This window comes from Acanthochromis polyacanthus, chromosome 8, assembly GCF_021347895.1.
Source record: "Acanthochromis polyacanthus isolate Apoly-LR-REF ecotype Palm Island chromosome 8, KAUST_Apoly_ChrSc, whole genome shotgun sequence".
Classification (NCBI taxonomy): Eukaryota; Metazoa; Chordata; class Actinopteri; family Pomacentridae; genus Acanthochromis; species Acanthochromis polyacanthus.
Window position 1 is genome coordinate 14019475 of NC_067120.1, and position 14347 is coordinate 14033821.

At 40.3% G+C, this 14347-nt stretch overlaps 1 protein-coding gene across 1 annotated transcript; it reads left to right on the plus strand.

The window, feature by feature from the left end:
- The first annotated feature begins 9228 nt into the window (after positions 1-9228).
- Positions 9229-14302, plus strand: LOC110946439 (sulfide:quinone oxidoreductase, mitochondrial-like). Its single transcript, XM_051951731.1, has 9 exons — positions 9229-9566; positions 9702-9872; positions 10018-10071; positions 10178-10372; positions 10472-10681; positions 10881-11064; positions 13697-13764; positions 13892-14070; positions 14164-14302. Exons 1-9 carry the CDS (start codon positions 9321-9323, stop codon positions 14219-14221), a joined length of 1365 nt encoding a protein of 454 aa, XP_051807691.1. The 5' UTR covers positions 9229-9320; the 3' UTR covers positions 14222-14302.
- Positions 14303-14347: the final 45 nt, after the last annotated feature.

Sequence of the window (14347 nt, forward strand, 5' to 3'; positions counted from 1 at the left end):
TACATTTTATTAGTTGATAAAAAAGAAAATGTCTTTATTAACCCTCTTGTGGTCTTCATTTATGGGCACCAAAATTATTGTTTCCTTGTCTGAAAATTTCAGCAAAAAAAATTCCCCAAATTTCTGAAAATTTGCAAAACCTTCAGGAAGAAAATTCCAAAAATTCCTTAAGAGTTTCCCTTTAAAGTTTTATTTGAAAAAAAATCCCCCAAATTTGGCAAGAAAATTCTTGTAAATATTTTCAAAAAATTTGTAAAAATCTTCCAAAAAATCCTAAAATATCTAAAGTGATTACATGTATATTAGTAGAACTTCTAACATTTTCTTTAACAACATTCACATAAAAATCAACCAAAACCAGTGAAATTCGTTGGATTTTGGTTGATTTTTTGTGAATGTTTTTAAAGAAACATTTTAACATTTATTTTTTCCACCAAAAAATGTTCAAAGATTTCCCAAAAATGTTGAAAATGTGGACATCAGAAGTTTCAGTGTGAAAATATATATTTTTTCCCACATTTTCAAACTTTAAAACTGATCAATTCTGGCCTGCAGGACGACATGAGGGTTAAGTAAAATAAAAACGAATAAGTAAATAAAATAACTACAACTGTGTTTTGTTTGTGCATTATGTACACCGATCAGGCAAAACATTATGATCACCTCCTTAATATTATCTTTGTCCCCCTTTTGCTGCCACAACAACCGTGACCTTTCCAGACATGGACTCCACTAGACCCCTGAAGGTGTGCTGTGGTATCTGGCACAAAGATGTTAGCAGCAGATCCTTTATGTCCTGTAAGTTGTGAGGTGGGGCCTCTATGGATTGGACCTGTTTGTCCAGCGCATCCCACAGATGCTGGATTGGATCTGTTGTGCAGGACTAGGTGACGATATCCCTTCTTGCATACATGAGATACCTAAGACTCTGTGGGATGGTCAAGTGACTGAGGACATCCTGTGGGTTATCAAGTGGGCGCGACACCTCCGGAGGGTTCAGCAGTGAATCCCAGCATCACAGTTTCACCCCCTATAAGCTGTCTACTCACCTGAAGGCCCAGGTGGAGTCCCTTCTCTTTGTCCACTCTGGAGAGGTCCTTGATTGTCTGCTGGTGGGCCTTCCCACGTATTCCCATCTCCCGGAGAAGCCTGGATGTCGAAGTGGCTACAAATCCTCTGCAGCCTACTTCAACTGGTCAGACCCTTACCTTCCAGCCTTGCTGCTTTGGAGATCTGGGATATTTGGAGGCCAAGTAAACAACTCAAACTCATCGTTGTGCTCCTCAAATCATTCCTGAACCATTTTTGCTTTGTAGCACAGCACATTATCCAACTGGGCCACAGTTATCAGGGAATACCATTTCCATGAAAGGGTGTACATGGTCTGCAGCAATGCTTAGGTAGGTGGTACGTGTTAAAGTAAGATCCATTTGGATGGCAGGACGCAAGGTTCGGGTGTCATGTGCTCCCCAGGCAACACACTGCAATGTACTGTTTATTCGGACAACTTTCTGTCAGGACCAGCATTAACTTCTTCAGTAATTTCAGTTACAGTGGCTCTGCTCTTGGACTAGACCACACAGGTCATCATTCACTCACCACATGCATCAATTCGTCTTGGCCACACATGGCTTTGTTGCCGGTTCACCACTGTTGAATCACTTTTGATAGATACTGACCACTGCAGACCAGGAACACCCCACAAGAGCTGCAGTTGTGGAGATGCTCTGACCAAGTTATCGAGCCATCACTATTTGGTCCTTGTCAGACTCAGTCAAATCCTTACACTTGCCCATTTTTCCTGCTTCTAACACATCAACTTTCAGGACAAAATGTTCACTTGCTGCCTGATATATCCAACCCACTAACAGATGCCGTGATGAAGAGATAATCAGTGTTATTCACTTCACCTGCCAGTGATCACAATGTTATGCCTGACTGGTGTATAATAGGATCGGTGATTTTTAGTCATATTCAGTTATGTTTTAATGGTGTCTCCCTCAGTTTATGACACGTAGTCCCTCTACTCATACAGTCTGTTGTGTCTCATTGTCCTCAAGCTCTGTGAAGTTTGTAATTAACAAGTGAAACACCAGTATGCATAGCAGTAAACACTGGCATTTTCAAACATTTAAATCAAAATCAAAGATTATAAACAGCATATGCTGCAAGTCAAATAAATAATGTTATAGGACAAATAGGAAGCAGATGAAGCAATTACAAGCTATAAATTATAAAAAAATCACATTGAATCTCACTCATTTAAATGGTTCCTCATTAATATTTTTATATTAGCCTCATGCTAAGAGGACGTGCATCTCTGTCTCCACCTCACTTGTCATGCAGAGACCACAGACTCTTTCCTCTGTTGGTTTTCATGACATCTTATTTCTGTGGCCACAGTGTGTTCAGGATCTGTATCTGCTTTGTAACTCTGACAACGGAGAGAAATTCTGTCAATCTATGTTCATTGTTCGGCCCCAGATAGCAATGGAATTTGTTTTGAGTTTTGGTTTGATTCCTTCGGTGTTCCTCCAGCGCCTTTTGTTAATGTAATAATGTGGTTGACTGGGATCAGTGGTTGGAGAGCAGAGCTGGTCAGAGGTTGATCAGTATTAGATGTTATCTGATCAGTGAGTCCCAGCTGACAGAAGGGATGATTTTTGGTAGTTGAGCTTGCAGGTGGCCTAAAATCTATGTGGTCTTGAGGGATCAATTTCAGCATTTTAGATGTTTAATACTGGCCTGCAGAGTTCGATATAAGGATTCTCTTTCTCTCTCAATCTCATCAAACACACACAGACAGTTGATGTTGTTCTTCTCAGCATCAATGTGTTGATTAAATTTATGAGCTGTGGAAAATGTTGAGTAGGCTCTAATTATGCTTCTCTGAATTGCCCTTGAAACAAAAACTGACAAAGACAACTCTGAAAGAACAGTTTCCTGGTTTAAAAACTTGCTCTAAGTCCCTTACAAAGGCTTTCAGTATACACTATTCATAATCCTGAACACAATTCTAGCCCTTCTTTCTTCATAAGTGCTTTTTGATTGATTTACTATTTCACTGATTCAATTCAATTCAATTCAATTTTATTTATATAGCGTCAATTACAGTCAACTCGTCTCAAGACGCTTTACAGAACCCAAATGCCTGACCCCCAGAGCAAGCCCAAAGGCGACAGTGGCAAGGAAAAACACCCTTTTAACAGGGAAGAAACCTCGAGCAGAACCCGGCTCTATATAGGGGGGACCCATCTGCCTGCTGGCCGGGCGGGTTGAGAAGGACAGAAGAGGGCAAAGGGGAGGGATGGGAGAAGAGGGAGGGGTGGGAAAGCAAGGAAAACACAACACACATTTGGATACATGCATGACAGGATATGTGACACAGACAAAGTATAAGCTAACATTGAAAACTGACTCATAATTTACTCTTATGATGTACGGCTCTGACATTAAACATACTCCATATATAGCTAGCAGTAAAATTCAAACAGTATGTAAGTTAGCATAACAGTATAGTGAAGGCAATGCAGAGTTGACTGGTGGAAAAAGGGAGTTGGAAGCAGAGGGCTGGAGGAAGGTCAGCAACAGCATCCCACAGTGGACATGGTGGAGACTGGACCAGCTGGTGGAACATCAACCGCAGATCTGAAGCATCCAGCTCTGGGACCAGGGACACTCGGAGAAATAGCACAGGGGGAAACAGAGTGAATGTACTGCAATAACGGTATACATATTAAATGTAAAGGTAGATAGAGAAGGGCTCAGTGCGTCAAGAAAAGTCCCCCAGCAGCCTATAGGCCTATAGCAGCATGACTAGAGGCAGAACGAAGGGACGTCCAAGAAGGAGTCAGCTGTGCAAATGAAGACACAAGCCGAACCCCTGTGGGTCACCCAGTCAGCCCCAACTATAAGATTTGTCAAAAAGGAACGTTTTAAGCCTGGTCTTAAAAATAGAGAGGGTGTCTGCCTCCCGAACCCAAACTGGGAGCAGGTTCCACAGGAGAGGCGCCTGATAACTGAAGGCTCTGCCTCCCATTCTACTTTTAGAAATTCTAGGAACAACAAGTAAGCCTGCAGCTTGAGAGCGAAGAGTTCTACTAGGATAATAAGGTACTATCAGATCTTTAAGATATGATGGAGATTGGTTATTAAGAGCTTTATATGTCAGAAGAAGGATTTTAAATTCTATTCTGGATTTAACAGGAAGCCAGTGAAGAGAGGCAAGTATAGGGGAAATATGATCTCTTTTGCTAACTCCTGTCAGTACTCTCGCAGCAGCGTTTTGGATCAACTGTAGATGTTTGAGAGAGCTATTTGGACAACCCAATAATAAGGAATTGCAATAGTCAAGCCTGGAAGTAACAAAAGCATGAACTAATTTTTCTGCATCACTCTGAGACAGAATGTTCCTGATTTTTACAATATTACGCAGGTGAAAAAAGGAAGTCCTACAGACTTGCTTTATGTGTGAGTTAAAGGACATGTCCTGGTCAAAAATAACTCCAAGATTCCTCACAGTAGTACTGGAGGCCAATGTGATGCCATCCAGAGTAACTATTTGCTTTGAAAGCGAGTTTCTAAGATGTTTGGGGCCAAATACAATGACTTCAGTTTTGTCTGAATTTAGCAGTAGGAAGTTAAAAGTCATCCAGGTTTTAATGTCCTTAAGACAATCTTGCAGTCTAGCTAACTGATCAGTTTCATCTGGCTTCATAGATAAATACAATTGTGTGTCATCTGCATAACAATGGAAGTTAATACAATGCTTCCTAATAATATTGCCTAAAGGAAGCATGTATAATGTGAAAAGTATCGGTCCTAAGACAGAACCCTGAGGAACTCCATGATTAACTTTAGTATGCTCAGAAGAGTTATTGTTGACATGCACAAACTGGAACCTATCTGATAAGTAGGATTTAAACCAGTCCAGTGCTGTCCCTTTAATGCCAATTGAATGTTCTAGACGCTGTAATAAAATGTTGTGGTCGATTGTGTCAAACGCTGCACTAAGATCTAACAAAACAAGTATAGAGACTAGTCCATTATCTGATGCTATGAGAAGGTCATTAGTAACTTTCACTAGAGCTGTTTCTGTGCTATGATGCACTCTGAAGCCTGACTGAAACATTTCAAACAAATTATTCCTTTGTAAGTGTTCACATAATTGATTTGCAACTGTTCTTTCCAGAATTTTAGAGAGAAATGGTAGGTTGGATATCGGTCTATAGTTAGCTAACACATCTGGATCTAAAGTGGGCTTTTTAAGCAAAGGTTTGATGACAGCAACCTTAAAAGCCTGTGGTACATAGCCTGTTACTAGAGAGAGATTAATCAGATCTAACATTGAAGAATTAATTAAAGGTAAAATCTCCTTGAAGAGTCTAGTTGGGATAGGATCTAAAAGACATGTTGATGGTTTGGATGTAGAAACTGTTGAAATTAGTTCAGAGAGACATATAGGAGTGAAGAATTCTAAAGATTCATCAGGTCTAACAGCCAATTCAAAAGCATCTGTGACATTTGTAGGAAGGGCCAGATTAATTTTATCTCTAATCATAACTAATTTATGTGTAAAGAAGCTCATGAAGTCGTTACTGGTTAAAGCTAAAGGAATACAAGGTTCAACAGAGCTCTGACTCTTTGTCAGCCTGGCTACAGTGCTAAAGAGAAACCTAGGGTTGTTCTTGTTCTCATCTATTAAAGATGAATAATAAGTTGTCCTGGCATTACGAAGAGCTTTTTTATAGATTACTAGACTATTTTTCCAAGCCACATACACTTCCTCTGAATTAGTGGAATACCACTTTCTTTCCAGCTTTCGGGATGCCTGCTTTAAAGTCCGCAGCTGGGAATTATACCAAGGAGCAAGTCTTCTCTGAGATATAACTTTCTTTTTTACAGGTGCAACACTATCAAGAGTTGTACGCAGTGAGGCTGAAGCATTATTAACAAAATAATCCACTTCTGTGGGGGTAAAATAATAATAATTGCCTTCTGATTTATCAGTAAATGTTGCTGAAGTAAACAGTGAGGGTATTATTTCCTTAAATTTAGATACTGAATTGTCAGACAAACACCTACTGTAATGATATTTGTTCTCAGCTGCTATACAATCCTTTACTTTAAATTGAAATGTTATCATAAAATGGTCAGAAAGAAGAGGGTTCTGGGGAAATACTGTTAACTCTTCAATTTCTATGCCATAAGTCAGGACAAGGTCAAGAGTGTGATTAAAACTATGAGTTGGTTTATTTACATGTTGAGAAAACCCAATTGAGTCTAATAATGAATTAAAAGCTGTTGTAAGGCTGTCGCTGTCTATGTCAACATGAATGTTAAAGTCACCCACAATAATAACTTTGTCTGAACTGAGCACTAATTCAGATAAAAAGTCTGAGAATTGAGATAAAAACTCAGAATAAGGAGCAGGAGGACGATATATAACAACAAATAAAACTGATGTGATGTCATCACTTTTGAAAATATGCTAAAATTGATTTAGGATGCAGAATGTATCCATGTTATTATAAGGCTTAATAATAAGGAGAAGGAAGTCGTAATTTTATCATCTTCTATATTTTAATGTTTTCATTTGCAGTTTTCTTGTTTCACACCAAGTATCATCTTTATCATTATAGCTCCCCCACCTGGTGTATTTGTAAAAACCCAAATACACTGCCTAGATTGAAACTCCTGCATTTCAGCTGATCTTATTCTTTGTTGCAGTATTTCTGTCAGCACTGACACTAGTTGGTGCTGTTCTATTTGTGTTGCAGCTGCCATCTGGAGCAAACCCAAGTTAATAAACAGACAAGAGATGAGTATTTAGACCATGTTGCACTATTTAAATGACACATCTAAGTTAGTAGTGCTTGTTTTTTTGTTTTTTTTGGTTGATCAATACCACAAACTGGAATACTAATGATCATCTGTTATGCATCTGACGAAGCAACATACATGTTTGCATTTGCATTGTATAATATAAAGAAAAACACAAGCACAATCTCAAAGTAATAAATACTAATTTCACACAAAGAAATCTTTACATATAAATTAAAATAGAGTTGTGCAGCCACATCATTAGCGGTGACAGATTTCTCGGTACAAGGAAACATGTTCAGACCTGGTAGTCATCCAAAAGCTGTAAACTAGACTGACACTGGACTCCTTGCTCAGCTGTTTTACAGCTACCTGTCATCTCTGTTAACTTACACCTTACGGATAGACTGAATAACAATGTCGGCGATATGGAGTTGCATCTTGATTTGGGTTTTGATTGGCTATAATAGACACAGATCTGGTTCTCTTTCAATGCTTCACTCAACTCTCTTTGACTACAGTATTGACCTTTCAAAAGAACAAGATGAACAAGAGCTGTTGGGAATAATGGGTGCATAGAGAGTGAGGTCAAAGACTAGAAATGACAAGTCATTGTGTCGACCTTTTATAGTAACACACAGCTGCAATGTAAAGAGTTAATGAAGATGCTTGTGGAGTGTTGTCCCACTCTTCCTGAAGGGCTGGCGGACATTTTGGCGGATAGGAACACATTATCAGACAAATCCATTCAGGGCATCATGTAGCAGATCATCTGTTTATTTATCTTTCTGTAAGAACAGATTTCTTTAAAGACAAACTGGGAAGGTGTGGACCTTCAAGTACCTGGTTACAGCCCTAGCTGTCCTGCCAGCATCCAGCAGCATCCATCCGTCCGTCCGTCCGTCCGTCCGTCCATCCATCCATCCATCCATCCATCCATCCATCCATCCATCCATCCATCATGGAGGCAATGCTTTCCAGCTCTTTCTGGGTAATCTCAAGGCGTTCCCAGGCTAGACAAGATACTTAATCCCTCCAGTGGGTACTGGGTCTACACCAGGGTCTCCTCCCATGCAGACATGCTTGGAATACTTCCATAGGAAGTCCCCCTAGAGACATTCATATCAGATGTCCAAATCACCTCAACTGTCTCCTTTTGATGTGAAGAAGCAGCAACTCTACTCTGAGCTCCATCTGGATGTCCAAGCTTCTCATCCTATCTCTAAGGTTGGACAGCTCTATAGGCAGTGGATTAACCAGGCCAGCTTTTTTAGCGCTGTCCAAATCCAAAGGCTGTGTATAACGGTGATGCAAGGGGACAGTGGTTCGCTCTACATCAAGGTTAAGATGAAACTAATTTCAGGCCAGCAGTAGCCAAGAGAAAACAGCACTAACTAGCAGTAGCTAGCTAGTCCATCTCTAAAAGGTGTTTTTAGGGTGACAAGCATAAGAACTGAGGGATCACTGTGATGACAGGCATTTATGTGTGCAGGCGAGCCTCGTATATGTCATCACAGCTAATCTGACTTGATAGCGTGAATAGAGGTGTTTCCAGACAGAGACAGCTGATGTTAGCTCTGTAGTTTCACAGAGGCCAGTTGTGCTATCTGAAGTTATGCTAAAGCTAAAATATTAAACTGGCAGTTAAACAAGGTCATTCCTGATTGGTCTAATGGCAGAGGGGCGAGCAACTGCAAGTTCAAGTTGAGAAAAAGGCTTGATAAGTGAGGTCAAAGTACTAGTCCAGCGTCAGTACAGAAGAAAAAACAGGTGGGACTGAATTCCTCTCAGCCCTCTCAAGCATTTTGGATTAATTAACAGCAAAACAGTGCAGGTGGTCGAGGTAAGTGTCTTTTTTTTAGACGCAACTGTACCCTGATGTAATGTTATCAGGTGTATATGTCTGGACAGACATGGTTGTAATGGAAATTACGCAGCATGCAGCAGCAGTGGTTTAGCTCAGATCAGGCGTCACAGATTTTATCTTAAAAAAAACCACCTTTGTCATTACACGTTAGTTGTTTGTGCTCAGCTGTAAATTTCCTGTTAAACTAAGTCATACATGGTACAGTATATACATAACACTGCCTTAACTTGGTCCCCTTTCTATTCTAACTTTTAAAAACAACATGTTAAGAAATACAAGCTTAAATAACTGTTGAAAGGGGAAAATTTGTGTGTGCTTTGCTGTGTTTTTATCAGGTCAGGTATGGTTCCTTGACACAATAGCTGTTGTTGCTAAAACCACAATCAAATTCAAGACTTCATTGTTTTGAATGTTAACAGAATAAATATCTGAGTTGGTGAGAAAGAAGTCAAAGAGGTGATCTGAATCTGAAGCCTCACTTGGGTATTTTATAATGCCCTTTATGGTCATCAGCTAAATTAATTATTTTCTAACTCTGATGAACAAAGTGTAAATGTGGAGAAACAAATTTGAAAGTGCATCGTGTTGACAGATGTTGATTGTGTCTGAGCCCTACACAATATAACTGAGTATGACCTTATGTATGTGCAAGAACCGTGTCCTATGGTTCAGGCCCAGAATGGCTGCGCTACGTCGTCTGGGGCAATGCCCCTCCACGGGCATCCTTATCTCCCAGCTTCACACGAGCAGCCGTGCCTCTGCCAAACAACATTACAAAATGCTTGTTCTTGGAGGAGGAAGTGGGGGCATTACAATGAGTGCACGGATGAAGAGGATGATGGGAGCTGAGAATGTGGCCGTTGTGGAGCCCAGTGAGGCAAGAACCGTATATTTTCCATCCTGCTTTTAATCTATCACTATAACACAGCTTGCACTGGAAATTCTAAAAAGTAGTGACTCAGAACTGTCATACAAAGTTAGTATCCAACATCTTCTCTTTCATCTCTTTCAGATGCACTACTACCAGCCAATATGGACCCTGGTTGGTGCCGGTGCAAAAACTGTCGCCTCATCAGGTCGTCCCACTGCAAGTGTTATGCCGTCTGGAGTGAAGTGGGTGAAATCCAAAGTTCAGGAAATAAACCCAGACACAAATACTGTCCGGACAGATGACGGGACTGAAGTAAGTTTGCTTTGTCTAGAAGAGTGTTTACTGAAGTTGTAACATTATTTAACAATGTCATGGAGCGGAAGTTTGCATGAAGCGTGTAAAGGTATGATGATTGCTGTGTGTCTATTCTTATGTAAACTTTATTTTCACTCAACAGATCTCCTATGAATATCTGATTGTGGGTCTTGGTTTACAACTCCATTATGAGAAGGTGAGGTCATGCTTCATTAATTTATTCTGCTGTTACCTAGTAAAATGTTGCCATTATATGTTAAGTCACCTACATTCCAATAAATTTACATTCTTCTTATATGCAGATCAAAGGACTGCCAGAGGGGTTTGAACATCCAAAGATAGGGTCAAACTACTCAGTCCAAACTGTGGAGAAAACATGGAAAGCCTTGCAGAATTTCAAAGAGGGCAATGCTGTGTTCACTTTCCCAAATTCTCCTGTGAAATGTCCTGGAGCTCCACAGAAGATCATGTATCTATCAGATGCCTTTCTCAGAAAGGTACTTGAACTCTGGGATTTAATGATAATGTTGTACAGTTTGTAAAGTCCAATGTGGCTTTCCAGATTTGCTGAGGATATTTTTGTGCTTCTATCTAAGACAGGAAAAAGGGAAAAGGCCAAAGTAATATACAACACTTCCCTACCTGTGCTTTTTGGGGTCAAGAAATATGCTGACTCACTGTGGGACGTCGTGAAACGTCGTGACCTACAAGTGAACCTCAGGCAGAACCTGATTGAAGTGCGGGCAGACAAGCAAGAGGCTGTGTTTGAAAATCTTGATAAACCAGGTGAAACCAAAGTGATTAAGGTAATTGTCTAACAGTGACAACAGTTATCACTCATAGTTTACTACTGACTGCTGTATTCAAAGAACAGCTAGAAACATGATGATGTTGTGATATAAACAACCAAACACACTGACACTTTATCCCTTTGTACCTCAACGTATGACACATTAGGACAAGACACTCCAGTAAATAACTCCTCTCTGCTATTTTCTCAATTAGTATGAAATGCTTCATGTTGCACCACCAATGGGACCCCATTTGGTGATTAAAGGAAGTCCACTGGCTGATGAGGCTGGATGGTTGGATCTCAACAAAGAGACCCTACAACATAACAAGTATCCCAATGTGTTTGGGATTGGTGACTGCTCTAACCTGCCCACACCAAAAACTGCTGCAGCTGTCGGTAAGTGACTGTCGTTGTGTTACACAATGATGAAAGCATGCTGTTGCTACATATAGTTCTAACTTTTATTTCATGTTGACTGTTGCACATCCTGTGATTTCAAAGCAAGTGTCCTGCATGACTGTATTGAAAAATAGCCTGTTTCGTTCAAAAATATGAAAACGGACACCACACCCTGTACTTCAGGTAATGTAGGGACACTTCACTTAGTATCTGATAGGTTCTGCCATCACTTCAGTTATCTTTATGTCTGTGTTTGATTGTAACATTACATTTCACAGAGAGATATTTGACACAAACACATGTTTAAAAAGTTTACCTCTGTGTGCCTAGATGTTTCTTGGGTTTGTATGATTTCCTCTCTGGCAGTTGTTAAGTAACTGACTGAAAATTCCTGGCAATCTTAGTGTAATAAAGTCAACACTATCACCTTATCATGTCATCGTATTGGCCTGTACATGCAAAAAGCTACTAATGTACTAAAGTCAAATGTCATGTTAGCACTGAGGTAACTAGTTCCTTATAAATCAGTTGAAGGTAGAATCAAACTGCGATCACTACCAGTGTGTAAGTGTTGCCAAAGGGAACGTCTAATAATTCAGACATCGAAAAATTACAGATTACAGTCTAGATTCACTTGTCCTGACAACAAATTTAGGGAAAATGATGTTCAGAGGTGATGACAGTGTGTTGGAGAAATCATACAACAGCTGCTATATAGAGAATAAACACTTTAATTAGGTAAGTGGTTAGAACTGTTGCATCAGTGAACTATTTCATCCAGATCCGTAGACCAGCCAGGGGTTTTTAGAGTTTGCATGCACTCTTTGTTCTTCTGTAAGTTTCCAGTTCAAAGACATGCCTGTTATAAGCCATAACAGCCATAATACAACTGACAAAAAACTATAAATCAGATTTTATTGTGGGCTTGCACAAAGTCAGAGGTCCATAGTGTGATTAATTTGGGGCAGTAAATATTATCTCCAACTACTGATTAGATCAAATGTTTTAGCAGGCTACTGGCTTGTTGTCACATTTTTATGAAGCTATGGAAACAGATGGCTGTTACGCATGGCTGAGTTCTTGGCTGAGGGACATTATAAGTAGTTTTTTTTATAAAAGCTGTGTGCCATCGTTTGGACTTGAGAAGAGAGTTTTTAGTAAACATTTAAAAATGAAGTAGAATAGTGAAGCACACATCAACTGTATGTTTGGACTCTGTGGCGTGGATATTCAGGAAACAGAGTCAGCCAAAAAATACTTAATAGGTCAATTAGCTACTTAAAATTGGCAGTAGATGCTGTTGTCAGTAAGTGTGTTTCAGCTCAGTGACAGAACACCAACCTGTTAAAGCTGCTGTCCGGAGTTTCCGTTTGTTTTCAATTTATGTATCATTTTTTAACAAAGCTTAAATGTGTTAGTCTAGTTCGATACTATAATACAGGGGTGTCAAACTCAGTTCCTGGAGGGCCACTATCCTGCATGTTTTAGATGTTTCCCTCTTCCAACACACCTGATTCAAATGATCAGCTTATCATCAAGCTCAGCAGAAGCCTGATAACGAGCCTGATCATTTGAATCAGGTGTGTTGGAAGAGGGAAACATCTAAAACATGCAGGATAGTGGCCCTCCAGGAACGGATCTTGACACCCCTGCTATAATATAAAGTTAGTATAACGCGATATGAAAATTTATTCCTGAGCTCCGCCTTCCTCTCATAGACCCCCATGTTATTCCAAAAAGCGCCGGTCGCTGCCGACCAATCAAGTTCGAGCTTCAGCTTTGTCATGCTGTCAATCAACGGTTACGCGCAGAGCAAGCAAGCCCATGCAGAGGTGGGCGAGCTACGCACTACGCAACCGCGCGCACATTTGTTTTGCTTGTGGAGGAGAGAGCATCGGGGCTCAGCAACTTCCAGAAAAGTTACCAATCCCACGGCTTGTCAGGCCAAGAGACTGCAGGACGTTTTTTGGCTCGGGGTGCTCGCGTCGCTCCCCGACCACGGCCTCCATAGCCCGCCTGACGGCTTCGTTTAGATGCCCGACCTCTGGAGGAAGATGTTGGGGCGTCTGGGACATACTCTTCGTCAGAGGAGTCATGCAATTCTGAACTCTAGATAGAAATAAATAAACAATGTAACACATATACACGCGTAAATGCACTAAGTTTGATAAACAACATCATCGAGAGGGATACACGAGTGTAATCACATATTGAAACTTTACTCGTTCGTCCTAGCAGATTCATGTTATTTTGGTATTAGGACAAGTTAGACTCAATACAGAATTCTAACGTAATTCCTTTATTATTTACTAAATGTACTAAATGTAGAAGAGTGGAAAACAGCAAAACAGGCAAGATGCTGCAGCACTCCGGGCACTTCTGTCAGGTACTGCGCGCGTGCACAAATAAAGGGGCGAAATCAGAGGGAGGGAGGGACCAACAGTGTTTCGGGAGATGCTGCGATTCAAACTCCGGACAGCAGCTTTAAGGATGCGTGTGTGTGTGTGTCCAGCCAACTGAAAAGGATAATGACATCAGTGTACTTCAACCCTATTGTTTATCAAATAGCTGGATAGTGTCCAGATTGGGTCACTTTGGAAAGAACTTAAACTGTGTTTTCTCTTCTTAGCGGCACAGTCTGCTATCTTGAACAGAACGATCAGCAAAGTACTGAAAAATGAGAAGCCTGATAAGAAGGTAAATGTCACATGAACATCAACTGTAACTTGTATCTTTAAGTATGAAGACTGCTGGAACTTCTCTCTTAGATGTATCCCTGTTTAAAAACCTGCAAATGCTTAATGAGTAATTTTCTTGTTTATAGTACGATGGGTACACGTCGTGTCCATTGGTCACAAGCTACAACACAGTAATTCTGGCAGAGTTTGACTACAATTTACAACCACTGGAAACATTCCCCATCAACCAAGCCAAAGAAAGGAGACTAATGTACCACTTGAAGGCTGATGTGATGCCTCACCTCTACTGGCATGGGCTTCTTCGGTATGTATAAAGTTCATTACCAACATGTTGATAGTTGATAGTGAAGTCGCTCCACAGCAGCTGATACATTTCTCTTTATTTGTCTTCCATCAGGGGCCTGTGGGGTGGACCAGGACCTTACAGGAAAGTCTTTCATCTGGGAATGAAATGAAACATCACTATCAGTTTGCATATTTAAACTTATGCAACAAAAATGAAGTGAGAAAAAAAATGCAGTGATAATACAATAGCCCTATTTATTGTATACAATTAAACAATAAAAATACTATTTATTAGA

What these genes read in the sequence shown, in the direction of transcription:
- LOC110946439 (XM_051951731.1), top strand. Translation starts at nt 9,321, where the DNA reads ATGACCTTATGTATGTGCAAGAACCGTGTCCTATGGTTCAGGCCCAGA. An exon ending in TACAACTCCATTATGAGAAG is followed by an intron (nt 10,072 to 10,177) that starts GTGAGGTCATGC and finishes TCTTATATGCAG; the next exon opens with ATCAAAGGACTGCCAGAGGG. An exon ending in CAGATGCCTTTCTCAGAAAG is followed by an intron (nt 10,373 to 10,471) that starts GTACTTGAACTC and finishes CTTCTATCTAAG; the next exon opens with ACAGGAAAAAGGGAAAAGGC.